The 11,471-nt window shown below is 33.5% G+C and overlaps 2 protein-coding genes across 3 annotated transcripts; both read left to right on the forward strand.

Annotated features, from left to right (window-relative positions):
- The first annotated feature begins 2,667 nt into the window (after nucleotides 1–2,667).
- Nucleotides 2,668–6,124, forward strand: LOC145596069 (L-type lectin-domain containing receptor kinase IX.1-like). The gene is made up of 3 exons (XM_081652501.1): nucleotides 2,668–2,956; nucleotides 3,852–4,589; nucleotides 5,308–6,124. The coding sequence occupies exons 1-3, from the start codon at nucleotides 2,668–2,670 to the stop codon at nucleotides 6,078–6,080; spliced, it is 1,800 nt and encodes a 599-aa protein (XP_081508627.1). The 3' UTR covers nucleotides 6,081–6,124.
- Nucleotides 6,125–7,370: 1,246 nt separating this feature from the next.
- On the forward strand, nucleotides 7,371–11,020 carry LOC145594970 (rRNA (cytosine-C(5))-methyltransferase NOP2C-like). Of its 2 annotated transcripts, none has more exons than XM_081651322.1 (2): nucleotides 7,371–7,510; nucleotides 8,695–11,020. In XM_081651322.1, exons 1-2 carry the CDS (start codon nucleotides 7,455–7,457, stop codon nucleotides 10,382–10,384), a joined length of 1,746 nt encoding a protein of 581 aa, XP_081507448.1. In that variant the 5' UTR covers nucleotides 7,371–7,454; the 3' UTR covers nucleotides 10,385–11,020. The 2 variants fall into 2 exon arrangements, with proteins under 2 accessions (XP_081507448.1, XP_081507449.1); XM_081651323.1 differs by having other exon boundaries at nucleotides 7,379–7,510; nucleotides 8,664–11,020.
- The last annotated feature ends 451 nt before the right edge of the window (nucleotides 11,021–11,471 follow it).

Consider the following 11,471-nt stretch of genomic DNA (forward strand, 5'->3'; position numbering starts at 1 on the left):
GTAAAGAGGAAAAATGTCTAATCGTTGCAAATAATATGAAATAGAGGTAATATTTATTTTCCTTCATTTACTCACTAATTTCGAAAAAATGGGTAGAGAATGACATCATATTTAGGGCATAATCTCTTCAGCTTAATTTCAGTTCAATTCTGGTTAGTTTGCTCCATTCAATTCAGTTCAGTTAGCTCCAATTACTTCAGTTCAGTCTAGTTCTTAATTTCCTTCTCTCATAAACAATTCATTTCAGCTCAGTTCAGTTCAACTCCAATCTGTTCAGTTCAGTTGCTCAGTTTAGTAAATCAGAACAGGTCCTTAGGAAATTGAATCTTTTGTTCCTCAATATGTGCTATTTATATTGAATCTTATTAACGAACGCCCCTAGCGATAACTAATTGATTTGTTACTCAAAATAGTATTAAATTATTATAATTACATGGCAAAATCACGCGTTGATAGTTGATTGGCATAAGTTTATTCAAATTTATAAATGCATCAACGTCAATCAACCAATTGAAGAAAGTAACACATGAAATACATGACTGGTACACAAAATGTAGGATACGTTTTAAACTTAATATATTATGCATATTTAAGCTTATTTTTATGTCTTCTTCAATGTGTACATTATATAAGACCTTTACATTATATGTCTCAACTTTGTCACAATATAATAATATATGTCCAATCTTATTATCACATATACTCTGTATCACATATATTAAATAAACATAAGGTATAATATTACTCTGTCACTCATACTATAGATTCTCAAAAGTGAGTGTGCGACACATCATAATGGATACAATTCATTTTCTTATACAAATACTATAACATATCCTCCAACTAACATCATAAAAAATGTCTTCATTTTTTGATATTGGAGATCGAACAAAGATATTGATTCTTATTATTAGTGAGTTTATACTATTATAGTCAACTTGGGACGCCCCTAGCTTCTTTTACACGACTAATAAAGAAATTTCTATGAGGTCCATATTAACTTAATTCCTCTGGTTAAGTTAATATAGACCTCATACTTTTTGATTCCAGCATATTTCTAGAACGTTTCCAAAAAGTAATTATGAAAAAAATTATCAAATTGTGTATTTAATATAAAATGCCCGTTTCCAATATATGAAAAAAATGTGAATTAAGTGTAAACCAAGTTGATTAATTTTGTTATGACATAAAATCAAGTCAAAATAACAATATTTGATTAGTATAGTTCATATGAAATACCTTAGCTTAATGGACTATATTGAACTTGACCGATCATATAAATCAAACTAATCCTATAGTTGTAGTATTAGTATCTGAACTGAAGCATCAAAGTCTATAATCAGAATTGGTTTTGAGTCCAATTAAATTAATTATTAATTTTTTTTAAATACAATAATCTTGCCATTATTTTAAGTCAACGCTAGAACACCAATACACCATATATATCTCTTATTAAAAAAAAAAAAACAGCGTAGGATAGGAGTCCTTTAATTCTTTACTACGGAGTATTATCAAATTTAGTAATAAGCAATGACCCAAAAACTATTGGTGATTTATACCATAGATAATAATTACTTTCTTGAAGCATAATCTTTTTTAAAAAATTATATAAGTATTTCAAGTTGCTAAAAAATAAGCAAGTTAAACACTTTATAAGACTACTACTCCATCCGTTTCATAATGATGTTCCTGATTCGCAAATTAATGCAAAATTTGACCTATCTTTGACCGCAAATATCTTTAATCTCACACAAGCAAAAATTATAAAAGTTAGATATTAATAATCTACTCACCAAGACGAATCAAACTAGATCCCACATGACTATATTTGCTTTTATAGATTAAGAGAAATTTAGAAGATTTTCTCTTTCTTAAAAAAAAAAAGTCAAAAATTCCAAACAGAAACATCATTGTGGAACGGAAGGAGTAATGAACTACGAAGCTAGTTACTGTCTACTTCTAATCTCCTATTATCAATGTGTAATATAATTTCAAGATGGAACTTCCATTAATTTTCCGACTGAACTTTCTCTTTTAGAAATGGACTTAGCTAGTAATGCATGTGGCCCAAACCCAAACAAAGTAACAAACTTAAAAGAAACTTTGCTTATTGGACTTAAAATTTGATTATTAATGGTCAATAGTCAGCTTGCTTATTTTCTAGGGGGACCACCTTAAATAATTTATACTTTCAAATTACTAATTATTATTCCAAACATCTCTATAATTTTTATCAAAAAACATCCTCTTATTCACGAATAATAGTTTCATTCTCCTTTATTTCACATGTATGGATAGTTGCCTTTATATATATTAAAATGTTTAGGAAATGAAAAACACTTGTATTTTTTGTCGCACTACCTTTTGTGCATTATTATTACCAGCACATCATAACCTTAAGACAAAGGTTCATCTAATAGTACAACCATCTCAATATTTCCCATCTATCTCCCACAACGAATCAAACATCTAACAAAAATGCAAAAATCTCCAACAAAAATTCAATACATTCTTCAAATTTCTACAATTATATTCCTCTTAAAACAACAACTATTATTAGTCTCTTCATTACCTTCATCTACATGTGATGTTGATAAAAATGATGTAACATTCTCCTTTCCAACCTTCAACACTTCAAGTTGCAAACCAGAGGGTGGCCTATTATGCATGGGAACAACCACCCCAGGGGAAGGGTTCTTGAATTTGACCACGGCCGTGCCGTCGAATAGCTCGTCGATGACAGCGGGGTACATGTCAGTTGCTAGAGTATTGTACCATAAACCTATACAAATATGGCCAGCTTCATTTTGTACAAGTTTCTCCTTCAAAATACTCCCTCACTTTGACCAGTTCAATTATTCTGGTGATGGTATGACTTTTGTTATTGCTCAAGATGATAAATCTCCTTCAAATATTAGCCGTGGCGCTTATCTTGGTCTTCAGGATCCATTACAAGGTAAATTATTATTTGTTCCCTTCATTTTTTTATTTTTATTTTTATAATTTTTAGAGTTTCCCACTCTAATCCTAGATTTTGACTTTGTCAAGGTTAACTAGTATGTACTTCCTCGGTCTCTTTCAATTGTTTATTGTAATGGCCACAATTTTATTGTAATCATTTGAAAACTGTCCTATAATAAGAGGTTTTTAAAATCACATTAAAAACCGCACAAAGAACAAACAGATGGACGCCGAGTATTGTCTATGTGGTTTTCAACATTAAGCATAGGGTAGGATGTCCTTATTGAAACAGTACAATAATAGAACATCAATCAATCTCAGTTAGTGCATGTAAAAAAAAAAAAAAAAAAAAAAAAAAAAAAATCAATAAAACCGGCTGTATTAACTACGTAGTATTATATATTGTTATAATGATTAATTTCGTATAATTAAAAATTATAAAGAATATGACCTGTCCTTAAGTGATTTATATCCTTGTTGCATATACTTGAATGAACATACATGAGATATCTTAAACTTTTTGGATTGGGATTTTGGGAGTATATTTTTATAGGTATATGATGGTGTAAAAAGTAAATTTGCTTATAATTATTTATTACAACCTTCAATCAAGGTCATCTTAGGGACTGTTCTGATTGACTAAACTGAGCTGAACTGAACTGAACTGAATATTTTATGAGAGAAAAAATTAAGAACTAAATTGAACTGAAAATAATATGAAGAGAACAAGCCCTTAGTACTCTTTTTTTTTTGTTATATTAGTCTCATTTAATAAGTCAATGTTTTATAAGGTACTTTTTTTTAAAAAATTATTATTATTGTATTCGCTAATGAAAACAAGTCATATAGTGAGATTTTATAAGACGTACTCGTTTTAATGTATACTTTCTAAACGGTTGGTTTAGGCAACATCGATTTCAAACAACTAGCAATCGAGTTTGACACATTCAAGAACGAGTGGGATCCAGATGACAACCACATTGGGATCGATTCATTAAGTACAATGAATTCATTAAAAGCACAATCTCTAAGTTCATCCAACATGGATCTAAAGAGTGGAAAACAAATCAAAGTCAAAATAGAATACAATGGATACAAAAAAGAGTTACAAATTTATGTGGGTTATCAAGGGAAACCATTAAAAAGTTTCCTAAAATTCCCAATAAAAGTCAAAAAATATGTTCCACAAAATGTATACATAGGTTTTACAGCATCAACTGGATTTGCTAGTGAGACTCACCAACTACATGATTGGATGTTCACTTCCACAAAATTGCCAAACAACACTTTGAGAGATAACAAGAAGTTATGCATCATCACTTTGGCAAGTGTTTTACCGGTTTTAGTGGCGTTAGTCCTCTTGTCAGTGCTTGCAATTCCTGTGATTCGACGTCGAATTATTGACAAGAGGGAGATGGTTAGGAGAATGGAAGAGCTTGAGAGGCAGTACGCTGCCACCGGCTCGGCTCCTAGGATGTTTACTTACAAGCAGCTTGCTAAAGCTACTAAGAATTTCAGCCAGGATAATTTGTTAGGAAGTGGTGGTTTTGGAAGTGTTTATGAAGGACATTTTGTTGATCCTCCTCAAACTATTGCCGTTAAGAAGATTTCAGCCACCTCTGAGCAAGGTAACTAATTGTTTTTAACCTCTTTTTTTTTATTACGTACTACTAGAAATTTGTCAACATACAAATCTGTCCTGCATCCATAATAATTCACTAATTTAATAACATAGCATAGCACGATATTACTTATTAGTAATGCGATGATTTTTTTTATTGAGATACTCGTTTAAGTAGCACCACATCACCAATGTTACACCTAATAAAAATATAAATAGAACATATCGAATAAAGTTTAGCACCTATTGAGCTATATATGGTGTTCGATCCAATAGATATATTTTAGTATCATAGTACACAACCTAATCTAATTTAATGGTAGTTGAAATTCTTTATTCTTTAATCATAGTATACAATCTAATCTAATCTAATAAGTAATAATCTATTGCTAGTTGAAATTTGGTATTGGTATTGCCAATGAATATATGCTATTCCTTTTACCTCGGATAAGTTGTTATTATTTGACTTTGCATGGTCCCTAAAAATACACTACCTTTAACCGTCTCATATTGCTATCTTTAAATATAGGGTATGTATCTAATGAATGAATTGATATGAATTTAAAATATTTAATATGTTGATTGTTGAACTAAACATATGAATAAAAATATGATCAAAATTTTTATTAATTTGGCTTTCAATGTCAAATGACACAATAATTTAATTTAGTGATGGAAGCAGTAATACTTAAACCTTTTTTTTTACTATTCCTTTAATTCAATAGGTGAGAGGGAGTATTTGGCTGAAATATGTACAATTGGGCGTCTAAGACACAGAAATATATTGCAACTCCAAGGTTGGAGTCATGAGAACAACCACCTTCTTCTTGTATACGACTACATGGCGAATAAGAGCCTCAATGAGTTTCTTACAGGGCAAAGCTTCCTTGATTGGAAAACGCGGTGCAAAATACTAACCGGCTTGGCATCAGCATTGTTGTACCTCCATGAAGAATGTGGTGATCCGGTAGTCCATAGAGACGTGAAGCCTAGCAATGTCATGTTAGATGCCGACTTCAACCCCCATCTTGGTGATTTCGGGCTTGCTAGACTTCTTAAGAACACGGCAGGAGTCACTACAATACTTGCCGGAACCCTAGGGTACATGGCCCCGGAGTTGATCTACACCGGCAAGGCTACAACTGAGTCGGATGTGTATAGCTTTGGAGTGGTGGCGTTAGAGGTTGTGTCCGGAAAGAGATTTAACAACGTCATAGGGGAAAATTGCTTAGTAGAGTTTGCATGGGATATGCATGCAAAGGGTACTTTGGTAGAGTGTGTAGACCCTATGCTAAATGGGGAGTTTAACAAGGATGAAGCTGTTAGGGTTTTAAGTGTAGCACTAGCATGCTTGCATTTGGAATCGAACTTGAGACCAAAGATGCGAAAAGTCGTGATGATTTTGCTAAATTTAGATGAACCTCTAATAGAACTCCCTAGTACTCGTCCTAAAGGAGTGTATGTGTCACTCCAAGGAATTTCAAATCCTTTTATTTAGGTATATCAATTTGTACAGCATTCGGATTATCCTTCTCTTCTTGGTATCTAAATTGCCTATATTAATCTTTGGCTTAATGTAGTTTGTTCCTATTAGTGTACTTTATATATATATATATACCCTGATATAAAATTGTATAGATGATGTAAAACCAAACAAATTCTATTAAAGCATGGTTGTTTCATATATGTAGTGTCGCAGCCATTAACAAGAGCTTCAAAACTAATAATTCAATTGAGTTTTTTTAGGTTTATTTTGTATACGCAATTTAAAATACGCAATAAGTCAAGCTATATATAAAAAGATTTAATTGGACTTGTCCCCAAGTTAAAATGTAGAAATAAACCGTAAAGAAGGGCAAAACGAAGTACTATACAAGAACACACTTGATTATTGGGTGTTGAATTGATGATAGATGTCAAAAAAAGAAGCACAAAAAAAATATTGGGTAGGGATAACAGTATACGTGATTTTGCTAATGAACAGTCCCAAATGTTGTTGGATTCAAATCTGATGTCAATTATTGGCTCATAAGCCATAACCTACGAAAGTGAGATCGGTTGATTAGGACTTCCCTCCGGTTCCATTCGATCGTGGGATCAATTCTCATTATCGATTATTACAAAATAAATAGACTAAATGCCATATAAATAGGTTTTTAGATGTTACTTTTGCTGAAATTTCAGTTGGAATTAGATTTAGGTAGCAATGGTAATGGTTTATGAAAATTAGATAAATGGGACTATGGGAGTATTTGGTAATGAAAATATATGCTTTAGGAGTAGGTAAATGAAAATGTATGTTTTGGGAATAAATAATTATTTATCAATTAAATGGTTTATCAATTTTTTTGGTAAATATTTCCCTTTTTTAATGGTAGTTTATTGCAAAACCTCTAATAACCTAGGTAGTTATCTGCAAAATTTATGCTTCCAACTTAGGAGTCTTTTTTTTAACAAGTACCCTAAAAAGATTAGGGATTTAGGATATGTTCTATTCACCTGATTTTCACTAATCTGAACTTACCTAAACTTATTAGAACTTATTAGATCTTATTAAAACTTATGTTAGTTGTAATTTGTACTTGGGTAACCCTTATTAGAACTAATCAAACCTAATCTGAATTTAATTGAAATAATTTGAACTTATTACACCTAAAATAAGTGAAAATAAAGTGAACAGAAATACCTTAAAAGTTTTAATCGATCAAAATTAAGGGATTTTCTTAAATTAGAACAAACTCAGTGCTTTAAAAAAAAAAAAAATAACAATAATAATACTCAAGTGAGTTTGCTGCAGTTGAATATTGAAGTTCCGCCGCTTCAACGAGAGAAGTGTTAAACCCAACAGAAAATCAAAATCAACATCTATGGTATGCTGATACGTACTATTGCAGCTCAGTTTCGCAGAACCCTAGCTTCATTTTCCAGGTTATACACCTTTTTTTAATTCATACTCTCTGTTTTCTTCTTCTTATGTACTAGCATTACATTTTTGGTGGTAATATTTTGGTTGATTCTTCTATTATGTTGTTTGATCTTCTGGGTTTTTTGAGTTATGTTCAAATGTATGCTGTTATTTGTTTTTGGAGGCTTCTTTTGATTGAGTGGTTAATTATTCTGGGTTTGGTTAATTAGCTTGTGATTATTGTGGAAAAGTAACAGGAATTGGTTGAAGATGTTCACAAAATGGTGAATTAATTTGTGGGTTATTGTTCATTTTGCTGTTTTTATTGAATTTTGGAAGTGATTTATAAAAAACCCCATTTTGATTAGGTGGTTCTTTGAGTTTCCTAGTGCTCAAATGTTTTGAAGCATGGATAGTTTGATGGGTAATTTTGCAACTTTTGAACAAAAAATGTTGACAAAATCACAACTTGTACTTGTAGTTCTGACTATATGATTGGTGGTGATTTGGTTGATATTGATGTGATTGTGGACACTGGACTGCTTGGTTTGATATTATCTTCTTTTCAAATGAGAGTATGCTGTTGATTTTCACTGTCGAAGATTTACTAACTTCGACCGTTGATTTCTGAAAGTACTTGATTCGAGAATTGCTAACTTATGAGGTTTTAAAGAAATTTCAGAGGCAATTCCAAGCTTTTAGACTTGTTGCTAGGTTAAAGTTTTGTCAGACATTGTGGTTCTGGTTGGAAGAGAGAAAGAAAGAAACGGAGCTTCAGTATGGCTGAGGCGTGTATAATGCACGGATCAAACTATTGACATGGGTTTAGATTTGTTGAAAATACTTGGTATGAGAATCAGGATCCCAGTCATTTTTTCTTTTAGGCATAACTTCAAATCTTCTATGTGCTTCTATGGACTAGTCAATACTTAAGTTGTTTATTTTGAGGCCAAGTAAAAAGACGAATTTAATTCTATTTTTGATCCCATCACATTTACCATTTACCAGGAAAAGGTAGTGAGTGTTCCTGGATTTCTAATTTTTTGTTACTTTCATTTGTGTAAGTGTAATTCTTTTTTAAGAATGTTCTGTTGAATGAATTGAGTTTACGGGCATTTGCTAATTCCCGTTGTCATGTACTAGTATATTCTAATTAGCTATGGTATCTCTGTACAGGAAAACTAAATAAGCTTGATTTACTTGTCAGGCACCTACAACAGCTTCAGAAAGGCTGCTCCACACTAAATACAGAATCCTTTCCTCAGATGGATTCCTCAGAGCGTTATTGCTATAACCCAACTCTTAATTGGAATCCTCAGGTTGAAGAATACTTCATTAAGGCATATGGTGCTGACCATTTTGATCGTATCTCTAAAGCTCTCACTCGTCCTTCTTGCTACTCTTGCCTACGTGTTAATGTAATGAAGACAACTAGTGATGCTGTCATTGAGAAGCTGTTGACAATGCAACAAGGAACAGATGGCAGAGACATAGACAATGATCTCATACACAAGTGCCCTATCCCTGGGCTAGACTATGTTGTCTTTGTTCAAGGCACAGGACCTCATAAGATTGAATATGCTGATGTAACTGAACAGCCTGTAAAGGAGGTTATTGTAAGCCGCAAATGTGCTGAGGCTGTTCTTCGGGGTGCTCAGGTTTATGTTCCTGGTGTTTTGGCGTGTAGTGCTCATGTTGAAAAGGGAGATTCTGTTGCTGTTTCTGTTGCTATTGAACAACCTGAACCTGATGGTAAATGGGGAGGTACTGGAATAACACGTGGGATTGTGCTTCAGGGCTCTGAGACAGATCCCCAATATTTTCAGCGGAAAGGCCTGTATATTGGAAGAGGAACTGCAATGATGTCTAGGGCTGGAATTTTCCGAGTGTTGCAAGGTGTTGCTATTTCTATGAGTAATAGGGTTTTTGATCTTCCTTCTTTTAACAATGTGCTCGAGGGTGAGATTTTTCTCCAGAACCTTCCTAGCATTATTGCTGCTCATGCCTTAGATCCTCAAAAGGGTGAAAGGATATTGGACATGTGCGCAGCTCCAGGGGGTAAAACAACTGCTATAGCTATGCTTATGAGAGATGAAGGAGTGGTGGTTGCTGCAGATCGATCACATAATAAGGTAATGGATGTTCAAAATTTGGCTGATGAAATGGGCTTGAAGTCTATAGTAACATACAAGCTTGATGCTCTGAAGTCTGTTGCTACAGATGCTCTTGCTACAGAAAAAGTACCCGGCAAAACTGAAGATACAAATTCGAAGTCTTGTTCTATTGCTAAGGAAAAGATGAATGGTAATATGTTTCACAGGGAAAACGTTGTCAATGGAAATGGAAATGAACAAGTACCCAATATCATGTCTGTGTGCGGGAAGGATAAACAAAGAACCAAAAATGGGATTGGAAAGAATCACGTCAATGGTGGTAGAGTTGAAAAATCAAAAGGCTTTGCTCCTAATAGTTTTGATAGAGTTCTGCTTGATGCTCCTTGCTCTGCTCTTGGATTGAGACCTCGGTTGTTTGCTGGTGAGGAAACCTTAGAATCTTTGAAGAGTCATAAGAAGTACCAGAGGAAGATGCTTGATCAAGCAGTGCAACTAGTTCGACCTGGAGGAGTTCTTGTATATTCGACTTGTACAATAAACCCTGGTGAAAATGAAGCTTTGGTGCGTTATGCTCTTGATAAATATTCGTTTCTGTCATTAGCACCCCAGCATCCAAGAGTTGGTGGGCCGGGCCTGCTTGGTCACTGTAAGCTGTCTGATGGATATGTTGAGGAATGGCTAAAGCCTGGGGAAGAGGAACTTGTGCAGAGGTTTGATCCTTCTACATCTGACACGATTGGGTTTTTTATAGCCAAGTTTAAAGTTGGCTGCAAAGAAGCATGAGTCCAATTGCTATGCGCAAGAGAAATTCTAACTAGCATACAGGTAGATTTCGGATTTTTTTGTCACTGCCTTTAACCAGATCTCCTTGCTATATCGTCCAACATACTGCTTGAAGTTTGAGCCAATTTTCTAGCGGTGACTATCATGATGCTTATGATTTGAAGAATTTAGACCATTCATGTTAGAGATCATTTTTCATTCTTTGATATAGCGTATTTTCATACTAATTATTCTTCTTGTGATAGCTTTTTCAAAGACAGTTTTGTATCTCTTTGAGAAAGATTCATATGAAAAAACAAATATCACGGCATATCAGTTAAAGTGTGAAGTGATGAAGTTCTGGTGAACCTCCTGCAGCTTGTACTGGGTTCAAATATCATAAACGAGTCCTATAAGTGTTGTATACTGGATTAGTTTAGGTGTAATGAATGTTTGGGGTTTGTTTTGATAAGTAGAAACCTCTATAGTAAACACCAAATTATCTGTTCAGTTACACAAGAAAATAGAGAGGAATCCGAACTCCCAATTACGTTATCTTGTTGATGTACGGTTGAACTAAGAACGCCTATTATTTTTTCTTGTACAGAAACTCTTTTCTTTGTATCTATACTTGTCAGTTATGATAGCAGTATAGCACTTTACGGCAAACACATGCCCGACAGACCGATGTATATTTTGATCAATTGCAATGCGAGACTGATAGTGTAATGTACCATTGTAATGGCAAATCCTTTAACCATTGAGAGTCTCTTTAACAGTATGTTTGGTTGGCATGCGTCGAATGGCTCATTAGACACCAAGGCATAATCAGGTTGCCCATGGTGTGTGGAAGCACACTTCTTCGGTTCTTCCTATAGAGCTAGGGGTTGCCCATGATGCTTCACTTTCTCATATATAGCTTTATTTTGTTTTAGCCTTTGTAATTATGTCAATTGACGGTAACACAATAATGGGTTATTTAGATGTAACTTGCTTTTACTATACTGGTTGATGAGATTGTAACTCCAAAATCCAAAATAAATTTCTTCCTTCAAAGATTAAACTATAAAGGACTCGATGAGCTCAATCGCAATTAAAATTGTAAATT

The sequence above is a fragment of the Chenopodium album genome, chromosome 19 (assembly GCF_948465745.1).
Source record: "Chenopodium album chromosome 19, dcCheAlbu1.1, whole genome shotgun sequence".
In the NCBI taxonomy this organism is placed as follows: Eukaryota; Viridiplantae; Streptophyta; class Magnoliopsida; order Caryophyllales; family Amaranthaceae; genus Chenopodium; species Chenopodium album.

Coding starts and splice junctions, on each gene's coding strand:
- LOC145594970 (XM_081651322.1), top strand. CDS start 7,455: ATGCTGATACGTACTATTGCAGCTCAGTTTCGCAGAACCCTAGCTTCA. Junction 7,511..8,694: donor ACCCTAGCTTCATTTTCCAG/GTTATACACCTT, acceptor TTTACTTGTCAG/GCACCTACAACAGCTTCAGA.
- LOC145596069 (XM_081652501.1), top strand. CDS start 2,668: ATGGGAACAACCACCCCAGGGGAAGGGTTCTTGAATTTGACCACGGCC. Junction 2,957..3,851: donor TCTTCAGGATCCATTACAAG/GTAAATTATTAT, acceptor TGTATACTTTCT/AAACGGTTGGTTTAGGCAAC. Junction 4,590..5,307: donor TTCAGCCACCTCTGAGCAAG/GTAACTAATTGT, acceptor TTAATTCAATAG/GTGAGAGGGAGTATTTGGCT.